General features: G+C 45.0%; 2 protein-coding genes across 2 annotated transcripts; one reads left to right on the forward strand and one right to left on the reverse strand.

The window, feature by feature from the left end:
* The first annotated feature begins 990 nt into the window (after positions 1-990).
* Positions 991-3,912, forward strand: LOC115562060 (uncharacterized). The gene is made up of 2 exons (XM_089256460.1): positions 991-1,369; positions 2,319-3,912. Exons 1-2 carry the CDS (start codon positions 1,352-1,354, stop codon positions 3,630-3,632), a joined length of 1,332 nt encoding a protein of 443 aa, XP_089112586.1. The 5' UTR covers positions 991-1,351; the 3' UTR covers positions 3,633-3,912.
* Positions 3,913-14,335: 10,423 nt separating this feature from the next.
* On the reverse strand, positions 14,336-15,885 carry LOC108649587 (uncharacterized). Its single transcript, XM_018098562.3, has one exon. It carries the CDS (start codon positions 15,790-15,792, stop codon positions 14,434-14,436), a length of 1,359 nt encoding a protein of 452 aa, XP_017954051.2. The 5' UTR covers positions 15,793-15,885; the 3' UTR covers positions 14,336-14,433.
* Positions 15,886-17,385: the final 1,500 nt, after the last annotated feature.

A 17,385-nucleotide genomic window follows, 5' to 3' on the forward strand; every position in this document is an offset into this window, starting at 1 on the left:
TAGATATTTCAATATATAATATCTAAATAGTTAAATATATAATTATGGACATATATTATAATATCCCAATACTTGATAATTACCTTATATAATATCCCAATACTTGATACTTTGCCTTAGAGTTTCACAAAAAAATATATTTTTAATTAAAACTATAATAGTCTAAGTAAATCTAACCCAGGGCAGAATTAGCACTCAACTGAGCCTTGGGCAATCACAAATCTTTTTCACGCCTCCTCCCTCTCTTTTCTTTAACTCTCTCTGGAATTTTGTGTTTGTAAAAAAATCTTAAACGACTCTTACTTTTCAGCGGCCTCTGGCAAGTCTGGCCCCGACCTAACCCTTTTCATCTGTCCATCTATTTATCTATCTGCCTGCTTCTATGCCAGCCCACGGCTCGCCCTTGCAATGCCCAGCGGGCAGCTTTTGTCAGTCATAGCAGTCAGCTTTTGTCTGTCCAGCTGAGCTGCACTTCAACTGGAGTCGCTCGCTGGGTCGCTGGCTGCTGGCCAAACAACTTTTCAGCTGGGCTCAGCTGTCGACTGCGGACTGCGGACGGCGTGGACTATGGACTGCCGGCTGTCCGCTGTCTGCCGTCGTCTTGGCTTTTGCATATGATGACAACGATGACGACTTTGAGCGAGTGCAAGTTTGTTTTGATTATGAAGGCCACGCTGAGGCAGCCGGAGCAGTCGGGCAAATCGTGATCGTGGCTCTGACTGTAGCTCTGGCTGTTCGCTATTCAAAATTGGCGCGTGCCGCCTGCAGTTTTTCCTACCAGTCGCCTGCCGTGGCAAATGGAAAATGACTTTGAACTTTATTGTTTAGTCGAGTGCGATTGCCGTTTTGTTGCGGCTCAGCCGGTTTTTGGCAGCATTGAATTGATCGCGTAACTTAATTCATAAATGCCCAGTGAAAGAGATCGCGTGAGAGAGGGAGATAGAGAGAGCGGGAGAGAGAGAAATGGGCGCAAAATTGGAAATAGCAATATCAAATGCTATGCCATTAGAGTTTTCCTCGTGGGCCCGCTGCAGTGGGAGCGAGCGAGAGGCCTCCAGGAACGGGCAGGTCAACAAATGAAAGACACTCACTTTGGCCCACCTGCACGACGTCGGCGGCGTCGGCCGCCTTCTGCAAACAACAACAGCGACTGCGAAATTGCGGCTCCGAGATTGCAGATTGTGTAATAGGAAAAACATTGGAGGCTCTTGTCCTAGTGGCGCCAAACTGCGGTATAAAAACGCGAGCCGCACTCAAACTGCAGACACTTCCATTGCAGCCGTGCAGCCAACGAGGTCTGCTGCCAAGTAACCCGAGGACTACTTCTGGAGTGAGCCTAAATCCAAGCCAAATGGCCAACAACATTAAGGTGAGTCCAGTGAGCGGCAGGCGTGAAGAGCCTGTGAGAGTGGCACGAGGCAACCTCCGCGTGCCTCCGAGTGGCGAGTGCTTTTTATTGTGGACAATAATTGTTAATCTCTTGGTGCTTATTAAGAATGCATTAGTCAAAGAGGCGCTCGGGCGTTCCCGCTTTTATCAATTTTTGCGCAATTTTCTAGCACTTTGCATCAAAAGAGTTTTGCCTGTTTGTGCCCTGTGAGCATTGGAAAACGCAATGGGGTATATCAGCTAGGTGTATACTCATGTAAAAGGCGCTTGAAGACGTGATTGAGGTATTAAAGGATACATATTCTTGCGTAGGTGCATCAGCTGCTTAGACTTTTTCGTCCGTTTGTCTGTATATTCGTTTGTTTGCCTAGATAAATGGATCGATCTCGAGAGCTACAAAAGTCAAAGCCTGAAATTTCTAAATATATACTCTTAGATACCAAAAGAATCACAAGATTAATATTTTCTTTATATAACACATCTAATCTTGTAGTTATCGATAAATATCGTTATATAGATTCGGCTTTTTAGGCATACCGTCAAGATCATTAGAGCTAGAGGCATAAAATTCGGCTTGTGGTAAGGTAAAGTAAACTAATTCTGGATAAATCTCCCCATTCCCTCAAAATGGTATATACAAAGTCACTTTAAATGGCAGAGACATGAAATTTAAGACACACTCACTTTTTGATATCATATTTATACACTGCAAGTTTCATGAAGATCGGACAGCTAGAATCCCAGTTCAGTGAGTCAATTCCTCAAAAATAATACCACAGTACAAATGCATGTATATATTTACAGCATGTACGCACACACTCTATCATGCATGCCTTTGCATGGTATCTGCTGGTCGGACTCACTCGACTAGAACACTTTTACTTGCTAAAATAATTTTCATGGACTTAAACTAAGCGTCCCTTCCGCAGATGCCGCTCTTTGTGGCCGCTGCAATTGTGTGGATTGCCGTGCCGGCGACCGCAGGGACAGCGTCGACGAAAGCTTCATCAATGCCAGCTGGAGCCCAGACAGCGCTTTACGGCAGTTATGGCAGCACAGGCGGTGCCAGGCACTACGATAATCGTTGGCGGCCAATGGGCGAGAGGGAGGCCGTGTCATCCATGTCGGCCATGCTGCAGCGCTACGGCTTGCGGTACGATGGGGCGGAGGGCGAGCGCCGCAGCTTTAGGAGCGATTCGTCTAGTTTGGGCGGACACGGTGGGGGCGGGGGCGGTGTGGGAGCTGTGCTTAATGGGCTCACAAATCTCTCGGGCCTGGGACACATTAGCAACGGCTATGCCTCAGTGGCGCCCACGCACACCGAAGCCTTGGCAGCCGCCTCGTCAAAACAAGAGATACCAATTTATGAAGAGCAGCACGAGGATGCGGCCGTTGCGGCGCTGGCGGCGTCAGCCAGCGATTACGGCGATACGGAGGCGGGTCGCAGCGGCCAGCACTCGGCGATTTACAATTTTCCAGCTGCTGGTGCGGAGCATGCGGCTGGCTATCTGCCGGCCTACGGTGGAGCAGAGCATGGGGCGTGGACGCCCTACCAGCAGCACGCGACGCAGGAGGCGCAGGAGGCGGGCGGCAGCCATTATGCCTACGACAAAATGTCGGTGGGGAATTTTCTGAATTCTGGCTACGACGCATTCCAGCAGCACCATGCCGAGGGGCAGCAGCACCAGCACCAGCAGCAGCAGCACCAGCAACAGCTGCTGGAGCACGCATCCTATTTCACACCTCACGAAACCGAGAGCGAGCCGTCAGCCGGATCGGACTCAGCGGGCAGCGGCCCAGCCGACTACGAGCAGCAATCAGAGGGCGATGAGCACGCCGGCAATTTCCTGGCTCACGACGACAGCCATGGCCAGCAGCACCAGCACCACCATCACGTCGATATCATCAACTATGTGCCGGTGAAGCATGTCAAGACGCAGCATGTGCCCGTCGAGAAGCCTGTCAAAATTCCGATCTCCCATGCCGTCATCATACCGATCAAGAAGCCCGTGCCCATCCACATACCCATCACCAAGCAGGTGCAGGTCGCCGTCGAGAAGGAGCTGAAGGTGCCGGTGGAGCGCCTGGTGCCCGTGCCCATCGAGAAGCACGTGCCCGTGCCCGTGGAGAAGCGTGTGCCCTACACGGTCATCAAGTATCTGCCCATCAAGGTGCCCAAGCCCTTCCCGGTCAAGGTGCCCGTGTTTAAGACGGTGCTGCACAAGGTCAAGAGCTGGTGGTAATTCTCCCGTAACTCCCGTTACTCCCTCCCTCTCCAGCACTATAATTATGTAATAATTACGTTACTCATACGACCCGTGGCGCGGGGCATTTTGCAAACGCTGTCATGCCGTGGCACTTGGAATGTGTTCGTGCTGCGCTTATCGCAGAGTTGAAATTAATTTTGTTAAGCCAAAATCCTGTGTTGTATACCAATTTTGTGACTCATTTAACATTACAACCATTTGCATTCGTCTGAATACAGAAACAAGTAAAAATGAGCGAAAAAAAGAAGAAAAAAAACCGCATTAACTCATTTTCATTCGAGGTTTTTTAAGCTGCAATTTAATGCTGCATTTATTATGTATGCGAACATTCAGGCAGTCGCGCTCTCTCCCTCTCTCTCTCTCTCTCTTACGCCCTCTATGTACTGTATATATATTTATTTAAGTTTTATTTACTTAAATGAAATTGTGTTAAATGAAATGAAATTCATGAAGGCGACGTTCCTGCTGCTGCCGCTGTTGCTGTTGCTGTTGTTGTTGTTGTTTTGTGAAAACTGGCAAATGCTATTTCCAGACCATTAGATCCGCATCTTGGCTCTGGCAGCGGGACATCCTTATGCCTATGGCGCAATTCAAGTAATTTAAGCTAGCAAAAGCTAACGGCACGCAAACTCTAATTAAATTAAGAGCAGCACACCTTTTGTTTGCCGTTGCTACGGCTTGGAATGCACAGAATTTTCTTCTCCGGTCTTATCTGTCGCTAGCTGTCTCTCTCTCTCTTCCTCTCTCTCTCTGTCTATCTCTCTTGGTGCTCTTCTTTGTTGCTGCCTTGACCTGCTGTCACTCTGTGCTTTTGCCTGGGCCAAGTGACAGTTGCTTGAGCTACGCTAGGTATACACATACATGCATATTTACATATATAGATGTATGTATGTAGAGAGAGAGAGAGTTTTATCAACTGCAAGTTCAGTTTGCTTTGGCTTATTTAAAAGGCACATTAACTGTCATTAAATTATTCCTACTTATTCACATTTTATAAGCACACAGCCAGAGACACACACACACACGTACACACACATACATATATCATTCATCATGCTGCTGTCTTCATCTTCCCACATTCGTGACAATATAAAACTCAATTGCTTGCATGCACTGCGCGTCTTTTGCCGCCATTTTGTACACTCGCACGCACACTTAGGCATTTGCATGGCTTGTTCTGCGTACTCGCTTTGTTGCAATTCCTATATATATATATGTGTATGTGTGTGTGCTGTGTGTGGTCGTCGTTTGCCTTTGCCAGCCGCTTGTCAGTCATCTGCCTGTCTGTCTGGCTGTCTGTCTCTCTGTCTGTCCTGCTTACTCTCCCACACGCTCGCTCCTCGTCGCTCTCTGCTTGCTTGCTCTATTTACTGTATTTTTGATGTCTAAATTGCATTTTATTATGTCGCCAGCAACAACAAAAGCAAGCACAGCAAAACACAAAGAAGAGAAAAAGAAGAGACACGCTCCCTCTCTCGCTCACACCATGTGCTGGGCAAGTATGCAAACACTGCTGTCCCCCTCACACCACCATATGCTGGCCATGCAGGCAGTGCAAAACCCACCCCCGTTTCCCATATCATTGTCGCTTCCTCGCATGTCGCTGTCGGCGCTGCTGCTCTGCCTCTGCCGCTGTCGCCGCCGTCACCGCTGCTGCTGTTGCTGCCAATGTCGCTCTTGTTGTTGCGGTTGTAAATTTTATTTATCATTTAGCATTTTTTACGCTCTTTATGCTGGGCGGCTTCAGCCAGCGCGACACACTTTAACTGACTTCTGAAGCACTTTATTTTGCATACAAAGTATATGCCCTGCCCTCGCACTCTCCCTCTCTCTCTCTCTCTCTCTCTCTGCTGCTGTCTACACTTAATATCTGGCGGACAACTCTTGGCCGCGCGCTTCCGCTTTGCTCCACTGTGAATAGAAATGACTCCACCTTAATGCATTCACACAGCGGCATATTGAAGTCGCCTCATCAAATATTAAATATTAAGATTTATATTTCAATTATTTTAAAGCGGAATTCATGGCTCCGCCACGCCATAGTTCACGGTCCTCCTCATAATATCGTTAGTTGCAACTGATGAGCAAACGCTGTCTAATGATACTTAATTCTTCCTGCCTTGCCTCATTTGCAGTTAGGGCTGCATGCGCGTTCAGGGAAGTGAAATGGGTATATTGGTTTGCTATGGTATTAGTGTTTCCTTAATGAAATTGTGTGGCTGAAAGTTGATACTTGACATACACATACGTATATAGTCTTGTGGGTCCTACTTACCCCAAATATTGCCTTATGTATATTCCTTCTTGAGTTTATCACAAAATGTCGATACTGGAATGAATGGTTATATATTTATACTGCAAAAAATCTTTGAAATCTAGAATCCTACATTTTGTTAACCCTTTCACTCACCCCTATTGCACTCGTCAGAATCGATAAGTATCGATATGCTAATGCATTCATTCTTTAGCGAGTACTGTGCAGTTGGTTTTACAGCGATTCCAAAGAACTATAGAGTTTTGCAATCACCGATTTGTTTCATGGACAATTCATTTCACTTTTGACTAAATGACTATCGATAATTGACATGATTATACAGCTGCATATGCCTGTTGTCCACTTTCCCTCTCCGTCTGCTCTCTAATTCAGTATGAATTGATGTCAACATATTTATGAACAGTCACAAAATATATACTCTAATGGGCCTCAGGTGAGAATTGTTAACTAAAACAGATTAGAAATAAACTAAATAGAGTTTGCTGTGCATGACAGAGCGAGAGCGATAGAGAGAGAGAGAGGCAAATGCATTTCGGGCTTTGCTAACCTTGTTTACTTTGAAAATTAAACCAGAAACTTTATAATATTAATAATAAGTTGATATCCATAAACACATTAATACTTTGCTATGAGCCACAAAATTTTAATTCGTTTTTGCATCAACACAAAGGAGAGCGGAAAGAGGTAGAGGGGGAGAGAGAGAGAGAGAGGATGAGATATGAAAATAAAATTTATTTCAATTCAAAGTTGACCGAACACAACGAAAATTCCCACATTCTAAATACAATTATAAAGCACATTCAGTGGGAAACAAAACAGTTGCTTTTAATAATGTCTGCCCGTATGTGTGTGTATGTATGTGTGTGTGTGTGTACTATATGCAGCCACTATGTTTTGTACTTTTATTAAAAAACTTTTGCGTAATGAAAGTTGTACGCCTGCCTTCCAAATTCTAGACACTGGGCGAGTTATTTTATGGGGAAATATTTTAAGCGCAACTTTTCAAAATTTGATTTTTTCGCATAATGAAAATGAGTGAAGCACGCACAGCACTCTAATGAAACACACACACACACACACACACACACACACATACACATCTACATACATCCACCCACACACACACACATTTGCTTATTCAAGCACGCATTCAGTTTTTGTTAATATTCCACTCTTGAATTCATACGAAATTGGTGTTTATTCAATTTAATTTGCATTTTATTGATTGTGGAACGCATACGGCTATTAGACCCTACTCTGCGCCTAGCCAAGTGTGTGGCTGTACATTGAACCCACTTGCGATGGGCGCTAGTTGCAGCTGACACGCTTTACAGATATCCTACAGGATAAGTAGAGCCAGCTCATGAGTATAGACACATACATATAAAGAACACATACATATGCAGTTGCTGCGCTGGTGTTATCTTTTATGGGAAATAGACTGTTTGAACTTGGGCTCTAGATGTGTGATCTCAATGCAATTTTCATAGCATGCATATAAGAGCAAAGTGTGTGTGTATTCCAAAATTGATGCCTCTGATATTTAAATTAAGTTATACCTATCGATTTTATGGAATTTGCTTAGAGATATCTAAGAAAGGAAATATTTATAATCTTGGTATATATCATTCGACTTTATATACTCAACTTGGTACTTATTAATAATACAGTCCTTGAAATATGCCCAAGAAATCAAGTGAAAATAGCCATATTTATCATTACAATGGAATCGGGTTAAGATATTAAAGAAAACGAAAGGGTTTTTATAGTATGTGTTATACAAGCCTATGTAATACCAAATCTGACCCTATAACTTTTCTAGTTTACAAGTTCACTGAGTTCACTACATGATAAATTGAGAGATATACACATTTCAACTTGTCTTTAAGACTCATATATACACTATATAAATAGTCAATGCTTTTCCGCCCTTACCCACTTCCTCTGCCTGGTCCATACACTCCGCCACAGACATTATACCCTCTTCACACATTTTGCAATGGGCACGACTCAATGAGATATACCATCTCAAGCTGCTTACATCTTGATGTGCCCACAATTTGGGGCCGTCGCTTGTGTGGTTGATCGCTGCATCGCATTTCGCGATGTGATAGGATTTCTTTTTGGGGTTTTGGGGGCTTTCGGCTATCTTAACTGCGGCACACATGTACGGGCACGTGCTGAAGCGACCTCAAGCAGCCTCGCGTCGACGTGCAGACAGACCCGCCCCCAGGCGCACTCAGAGCAGGGATAGGAGTTACTTATTTAAGTGAAGTACATATGTGCGGATTATATCAGCCGTTGGATAAAATGATTTACGTATTGCCCGCATACCTGACTAACTCTAAAGCCCATTGCCGAATACAAATGGCCTAAATAAGTTACCAATTACCAGCTGGCTGCCGCGTAAATTTTCATTTGTGCGCGCAATAGAAAAACGAATATAAATGTCTCTGAATCGACTTAGAAAATGGTAAATGGCAGAGACTTTTCATGGCACTTCTGCGAATGGCTAAATGGGGTGTATTGTTTTTTGTGGCAATGTAACGGTAACGGTAATGGACAGGAGAAGGAGGAGGCGTGGCAGAATACGGGAGTATAAGTATAAGTATGCTATGTATATTTAACCTTCAAAAGAGTCTAAGGCAATCATACTTCATGAATTGTAAAATCTACCTAGAATCATAATCATTTATATATATGCATCTATAGAGAGATATTAGACAGGATACTTCAGTAAACTATTCTCGTATGTAGGGTCATGCATTGACATGTTTTCCCTATAATATAGTCAACTATAATATTGCCAACTTTATAATATACTCAACTTGATGGCGCTCTGCCAATGCTATATGTACAGAACTTTACTGTTGGGCTTGCTTGGCACATGCGGCGTATGCGCGATAAATTAACCAAAAATTGGGTTGGCTATAATTTGAGTGTGCTTGAGAAGGATCTAAATAAATACAGCGAGTGATGTGCCTAGCCTAAATTAAAATCTGTATCAAATGTCAGAAGGGGTAGAGAGTAATGAAAGACATTGATATGATTGAGATATTGAAGAACTTTGCCCTTATCAGCTAAAAGATGCGAACCATGATTATATATCATATAGGACTCTTATTTAATAGCCCAGTCGAACTGTCGAGATTAACTCTTTAACTAACTAACTAACATAGACCCCATGTAGGCATATACATAAGTAAAGGCTATTTAACCCCATTTTAAAGCAGCATCAGTAGTCAAAAAGTGAAATCGGCAAATTAAAGTAATTTTAATTTCGTGGCAATAATCAGTCAAATTGACAAACAAACAATTGTGTGGTTTGTGAACTTCCGCCGTGTGTATAGAGTTGCATTTTATATACATGCAAATACATATATACATATAACATATATGTGGATGCTTGTGACAGGGCGCATAAATTCATAATTGCAGCAGCCGCAAAACCACTTCGTTAAGAATACTGCGGCTAGTTTGACAGCTGGACCGGGGCCAGCGAGCGAGCGTAAATACGAAAGCCGCAAATCGCAATGAACATGCACACGCGGTCGAATTGACAAACCAACCTCGCTGCTGATGAGGCTGGCTCAGTCGATGTCCACTGGATGCCGAATTCCGGATGCCGAGTGCCCGTTGGGGCAGCTGGCAAACGCGTGAATCTACTTATGCATACGCATGTGTGTGTGTGTGTGTGTGTGTGTATGTGTATGTCAAGTAGTGCTTGCTCTGTTTACAATTCATTTATCACGCATACGCCCCATGTGCTAGAGCAGCCAAAAGCTAAGGGAACAAGCTTCTTTATTTTATTGGCCAAGTGCCAAAAAGTTGGCAGTTCTATAAGATAATTATTTACTAAAGTTTTACGTCTGAAATGTAAAAGAAAGAAATTCAGATTATTTATAGATTTTACAATGTAGATAGTCTAGGTAAAAGCGCTGTGTATATTGAATCATCTATCTATAAGGGAATTATTAACTAGAGTCTTCTGTCTGAAATGTGAAAGAAAGAAATCGGCTTATTTATAGATTTTACAATGTAGATAGTCTAATACTACTACTACTAGTCTAGTCTAGTAAAAACTCTGTGTATATTGACTCATCCATCATGCATCTATCTATGGAAAAGTTCTTCAAGCAAATATCAGTCTACACTGAGAAATAAAAGTATATAACAGCAAATTTCTATTTCTGTTCTTCTCCTACATACTTTTAAGACTGCCCTCGCAGCTTTAGCCAAGATATCAAATGCTTGATGTGTTCGAACAAGGCGCAGCAGGCCTCCTGGCCGAACCATCAAAATGACATTATAATGTGGCAAATGACTTGGCGTATGCCAGCAGGAGCAGCAGCACCAGCAGGAGCGGCAGCACCAGCAGCAGGAGCAATGCGAGCAGCGGTCTGCTAAACATAAACATTAAAAATTAATCAGCACTTCCAACTCGAAACTTTTGATAATTTCTGCGAACAAGAAAGCAACAACCTGAAAGGGTTAAATGGCCAAAGTCTCCCCCCCCAAAAAAGTTAGGGGCGACAAAAGGAAATGTCTTCTTCTTTTTTGAGAGAGTGAGAAAAATGACAGTCAGTCCAGAGAGAGGGAGAGACAGAGCGGGAGAGAGCTGACTCTCTGCTAGAGCACAGCTTCGAAAACTTTTAACCCATTTGGAGGGACCCTTTTAGAGTTTTTTGGTTTCTCAAATTTATGAAGGACATAAAACGTTGACTCAGGTGGTTGTAATTTTTTGTTTTGGCCGTTAACAGGGAGCGGCTTTACTTAGTGTTTAACGCTCGTTGCTGTTGGGTTTAATTGGTGCGCTTGTGGCGCAACAACTTTTCACACTTTATGCCGTCGGTGGCGTATGAGTGATATTTCATGTTTGAGCGTTTTACGCGCCGCTCGCCCAGCATAGACCTCGGCCAGCACATGCTCCGAGTGCAGCTATTATTATGTCTAGTGCTTATCATAAACTATTCACACACTGCCTGCTCTCACGGTCCACGAGCGGGACCGGAGCACAAAAAGGCAAAAGCACGAGCACCAAAGGATTTATGTCAACTAATAAAATCAGGCGTCTTTGCTGTAGCTCGGTGAAGGGAGAGGGGTGGAGGGGGGTAGGGCGTAAGGGGGAGAACATTTTGAAAAGCTTTTCAGTTGCGCTTCAAACTTTGAGCATAAGCAAACAAACAGTCGAGCGTGTAATTGCAATTAAAGGTTGCAATTAAGATGCTTAAACACGAAATACAGGTGCAACAAGTAAGGGTGCGATGGGTGGGGGGGTTGATCGACTAGGATATACCCTGCAGTTGCGATTGAGAAGCATAATTGGGGAGTGGAGCTATAGCAACTGTGGATGACTGAATGACGAGGGGAAAGACTAGACTGACTAGTAAATACCCTGCAATTGAAATGAAAGAGAAAAGAAAAGTGCAACGAGTAAGGGAGGCTGTAGGTGGGGGGATAATCGACTAGGATATACCCTGCAATTGCAGCAGGGAAGCATAATTAGAGAATGCAGGGACTTAAAGCAGGGGTCACTGACTGACGAGGGGAATGACTGATTAGTAAATACCCTGCAAATGAAACAGAAAAGAAAGGTGTAACGAGTAAGGGTGCTATGGTTGGGGGATAGTCGACTGGGATATATGTACATACCTTGCAATTGCAATGGAGCTACAAGAACAGGGGTGAATTACTGTTGAGGGGAAAGACTGACTAGTAAATACCCTGCAATTTCAAAGAAGTACAAAATTCGGATGCAACGAGTATAAAATGGGACAACAACTTGATGAAATCTGTATGAAAATTCCTTGCTTAGATTACGCTAAAGAGAGTCTAAGGGCAAGCTCAAAGATATATTCGAGATATGGAAATTCGTATCAATTAAAATCGATTTTATAGCAGGCTTAAAACTAATCGATAGCTAAGAACAACTTCTTCAACCGCTCTGCTAAAGACACTCCACAAGAACAGAAATGCACTGAACAGAGCTGCATCGAATATCGACCCTCATTTAGTCATATCTTCTTCACCACTCCACAGCCACACAACCAATGTACCCTACTGAGCCATATTCACTATGAACGCCTAGGGTATCAAATATCAACAGCTCACTTTGAATAGCTTTCAATTAATGCCGACTTCAGGTATGCAGCCTGCCATTTTCACTCATTGCTGGAGTTCATTTTGAAATACTTCATCACGCATTAGCACAGATCTCGGGCTGATGCCAGCTGATTGACAAACACAGCAATGGCCTGCAATGACCCAGAGGACACGGGGAGACAGCGTCCGCCTGAGCAGAGAGACAGACAATGAAGTGCTCATATTTCAAACTTTTGTCATTGTTCGAGGTGGCCAAGCAGAGGTAAGCGAGCGTAATGAGCGACAGCAGCAAAAACAGAAGGAAAACTCAAACAGAGTCTCGACTGCAGCAATGCCAAACCGACAATTAAAAGAAAAGCAACTGCAGACCTGTTGACATCGCTCTGACAGCTTATTATTTATCTGCATGCATGCTGAAATATATGAGCTTTTAGTAATGTGAGCTATGCGAAAGGAATATGGCACAAATGGAGTGTGTGAGAGTGAGAGGGAGAGAGCGAGAGAGCTTGCTTCAGTCTATACTATAAATACTATTAAAGCATTTTCAACTCACTTTTGGGTAAAATTCTCTTCTATTCACCTACTCAGATTGCCAAGTTGGGCATCTTCTCCCTTCCTCCCTTCAAGTTTATGCTAGGCCTATTCAATGTGTGGGCTTATCAGGTCGTGCATAATTTGAGTATCCTTTCATCGTAACAGCCACTCAGCTTTTCTCTCTCTCACTCTCTCTCTCTCTCTCTCTCTCTTTCAGAGTAGGCGTACGCCCTGTTTACTCGGAAGCCATCGTTGAGGCTACAAATTAACAGAATTGAGAGCATTCACTTTGCTTAAATTCTTCCGACTAAAGTTTTGAATGTCGCTTAGTGAATTTACTAACAAATAAATGGGGCGGGCCTAGCTGCCGCCCGCTTTCCTAGGAATACGGCCACCCCAGGCTCGATTTGACATTTTTAGTGAGGCCTCTCCAAGGAGTCCATTGATTAGAGCTGTTCATGCTCTTTAAAGAGTCCCAAGTTCAGTTTTGTATGGCTTAATAAATAAATAAATAGACACGAAGTAATCTTTCAGGCTCAAATATGCTGCAATGGCAGCTGGAGCAGGAGGCGTGGCGGTGTTGGCATTGGACTTCCGAGTCAATTAGTGTTAATTTCATTAGTTGGCAATAACTCGCAGCGAATTTCATCAGGCACCGCCTCAAGCGCTCGCTGACTCAAGACTTTCCATTTTGGCTAATTTTTGTTGCTCTTTCGCTAACGCGCTCAACTCGACTTGAGCATTTGTTGCCCACTGTTGTTGTTGTTGAAGTTACATTTGGCAATTAGCAGCTGCATTCTGCAAGCATTTGGACCCTTTTGCATTGCCCCGTTGCCAGCCATGGCGCACTTCAATACATATTTATTAGCCGCATTTGTTGGATCTTAGCTCAATTAAAAAGTTTTCCTTGGCTACTTTTCTTCATTTTGTAGCTTTGCCCTCTGACTCTAGCTCCGACTGGAACTCCGACTGCAACTCTGGCTGTGACTCCGTCTCGGAATGTCTTGTTTTGGCCACGCTCAGCCAAGTTTGTGAGTTGCTCTCGCAGTTTTACACTTCTCTGTGGCACTAATTGCAATTATTCAGCTCCGCACGCCCACCGGCTAAAAGCCTGTGTCTTGGCAACGACCCGCACACCGAGAGAACTGCCCAAAGTCACACGAAACGGGCTCGACTAGCCAGATACCCTAGACCGCCATCACATCTACTCGCAGTTCCTTTGCTTGTTTGTTCCCTCGCGAACAAGACGTAGTTGAATGGATCTTTTCCTTTAAATAGATTTAAGTCTCTTTTCTTAGAGATGTATTAGAATAAAAGTTTTGACTTCTTGTTTTTGGAAGCAAGAGTTTAATCCTAAGTACAGCGGCTCAAACAAAGGAATTTAGAGTTTCTTTTTTCAACAGAAACATAAAGAATATTCCTGATTAGAATGACGAGTTAACTCGATTTGGACCTAACTCTTCGTATGTCTGGCAATACGAATTTATGAACGCGTTGATCTCAGAATTTCAACTTTGAGTTTGTTCCACAAAATTGAAAACTCTATTGCTGCTTGAAGACTCGTTGTATTATTGATAAGAACATTACCGAAATTTACTTGTTAAGTTATAACAACTATCTCTTTGGGGCTACAGTCTCCTTGGTTAGTTTCATGTTTCCCCTATACAATTTAGACTTTTGTTATATATTTTCGATACCAGTTCCACATTTGAGCAGAGTCGGCATCAGGGTATCTGTTAGTCGGGCTGACTTTTCTTACTTGGTAGTCTCGGTTTATATCAAATATATTATCAAAGATCAAACGAACGTATTAAATATACATCTATCAGAGAGGAATTCTAGTAAACATTAAACCTCTTGCAGGGCTCATCCCAGCAGATGATTGGGCGACTGCCAGCCACCCAGGGGGGCCAGTGGCTGGGCGGCAATGGTGTACTGGGGGCGCTGCTTGTGGACCACGGTGCGTATGACGGGCACCTTGACCGGGTACGGGTAGTAGACGGGCGTGGCGATGGGCTTCTCCACCCGGTAGGGCACTTGGCGCTCGACGACGTACGGAATGGGCCGCTCGACCGGCACGGGCCGGACCTTCTCGACGGGTATTTTCACCTCCTGCAGCTGGGGCACGGCCACGGCCTTGGTCACGGGTATCCGGATGGGAATCGGCTTTGGGATGGCTGCGATCACGGGCCGGGGTATGCGCAGCTGCAGCGGCTGCTTGTAGGGCACGTGGATCTGCTGGTAGTGCGTGACGGGCACGTGCTTCGTGACCTCGATGTGCTTCGAGAGCGGCAGCCCGGCGATGGCTCTGCTGCTCGAGGGCGTGTGGTGCACCGTAGTTGTGATCGGAGGCAGCGCATTCGGATGGGGCATGTCGACAACGTGGCGCTCCGCCTGCGAGTAGAGCAGCTGCTGATCCTCCTGGTGCAGCTGTGAGGCTGAGGCTGAGGATGAGGACGAGGGCTCCTCCTGCTGCAGCTGCTTGCGCTTCACGGGCAACTCCGACCGCAGCTGCCTGTTGGCATAAGCGAAGGCGTTGTCGTTGGTGATTTGCTGCTGCTGCTGCTGCTGCTGCTGCTGCTCCCTGCTGGAGGCGGGCTGGCGATAATTGGAAAATTGCTCAATATGATAATCGTTGTTGGGCTGCGATGCCCGCGGCTGATACGCATAGCTCTGATAGTAGATGTCGGGCTGGAGCTGCTGCTGCTGCTGCTGGTGTTGCTCTTCATTGGCAGTCAACTCGTAATTTGCCGCATTAATGACAAAATCGATTTTGCCCCGATCCGTGTATCCCGACTGCATTCCATTGTTGCTGCTGCTGCTGCTGCTGCTGCTGCTGCTGTAGCTGTGTGGCACAAAGCCATGGGCGATGCCAGCTAGACCACTGATGGCTTTTCGTTCATAATTTGCATATGGTGTTGGTGCCAAGTCACCTTGGCCATCGCCATCGCCATCTACATCGCCATAGCCCGTTGCACTGGCTGCCCCGTAATAATGTCGTGCATATCCAGCTAATCCTGGCAGCGCCTCAGCGCCCGGCTCGTGGTAATTGCTTTGGCCGTGCTGCTGGCGCAGGGGCGTGCCCAGCGGCAGCTCGCTCATTGGCAGCTCCATTATCGCCGTCGTCGAGCTCATTGTTATGGATAGCAATAGCAGCAGCAGTAGCGCCGGCCTGCGGCCCAGCTCATTGATCATTAATGGAATGTTTGCGTTGCTTAGCTTCATGGCTCCTCCTCAGCTGGCCGGGTCACTGGAAGACGTTGCTCACGTTGTGGATAGTCGCCGTCAAGTGTGGCATTGACTGCACGCGGCGGGGCTTATATAGCCCGCCCTACGCATGGGTAATACGATATGTGTACGATAGAGTTGCGTTAGGTCTGGTCATTGCACTCAAAGTCAAGTTCATTGTCTCGCTACCTCTCTTGCTCTCTCTCTCTGTCTCTATCTCTTTCTATCTGTGATTAATTACACTCACTTTCACTCTTACGCCAACGTCCTTGCCCCTGTCTAATCGATCCGCCGACAACTGCATCGAATTTCACGCTTGCGGTTGGGCTCGCCCGCCGGCATTTGTGGTTAGGTTTTCAATCTGTGCCATGTGAAGCTGTCAGCTCTTTACGCAGCTGCACTTCTTCATATGGTCACGTGAAGCCAAAGACTTCCGCAACTCTCCGTTTCGGATTTATCTGTTTCAGATTTCTTGCATAATTCGCCCCGGCCCAAAAGAAATCTGTATAATATCTTACTCTACATTTTGACAGGCGAGCATTCTCTGCTGTGCTCTTGGGCATTTGGGCATTTGGGTGTTTGGGTGTTTGAGTGGGGCGTGGCGTGGGCGAGGCGGACTACCTGCAGCTCATTCATCATTCTTGCTTGCATTTTGAAGTTGGCAAAAGTTCGCCACCCGCTCGCAGTCGACTCGACTCAACCACTTACCAAACTCCTTCTGTTGGTTCAAAGTATTTGCACAATTGCTGCTTGAGCTGCGCACGAAATGACAGCGCAAAGTGTACGTAAAGTGGATTTTTTTCCATTGAACGAGGTTAAGCTTCGTTAAATTTCGCACAGCGTCGCAGCAAAAAGCCCCAAGACCACTCACTACGCCAAACAGAGTCTGCCAAGTCTGTAGCTCCTCTACACGTATTCCCGGAGCTCGGCTTTACCGTATTTATTCAGCAAAGACATTTACAGAGCATCGTCTAGTCGTGCTGTTTGGCATTCGCAACTCTTCTATTTGTTTCCTCTAATTACTTGCAATGCTTTCAAGTCTTGTGAGGCATATTAAAGCAACGATTCGTACTAAATGCAGCTGAAGGACGCTTCGCTTGTCCCCGGCAAAATCAACACACGAAAAATAGAGAAATGAAAATATGAAAAAATTATGAAAACTTGTTACTCATAATAGCTTCAACACACAAAGATTATTTAAGAAAGTTCAAAATTACTTTTCGCCTTGCACAATATCCATCATAACATTAACTGAGCCGAGCAGTGGGCGGGGCGGGGGAGAGCTGGGCGCGCTGTAGGCGGAGTGCGAGGTCTCGACTCCTTTCATTCCCTTTTCGCTGTGACACTGAAAGTTCATTAAGTTTCGTTAAAACGTTAAACTGGGAAAATTGCCAAGAAAAAAAAAAGCCAGAAATTGTGTTTCTCTCTCTCTCTCTCTCTCTCTCTCTCTCTCTTTTTGCTTTCAGTTTTATACCCCAAATACTCATAGAAAGCGCATGAATGGGGTATGCGGTTTCGTTTCATAATTTATGCGATAGGCTGGAGTCTGTCAGGAGGCGGTGCAGCAGGTACCATAGGGAAGGCATCCAT

The sequence above is a fragment of the Drosophila navojoa genome, chromosome 2 (genome assembly GCF_054131105.1).
Source record: "Drosophila navojoa isolate 15081-1374.11 chromosome 2, UAZ_NAV_1.0, whole genome shotgun sequence".
NCBI classification, from domain to species: Eukaryota; Metazoa; Arthropoda; class Insecta; order Diptera; family Drosophilidae; genus Drosophila; species Drosophila navojoa.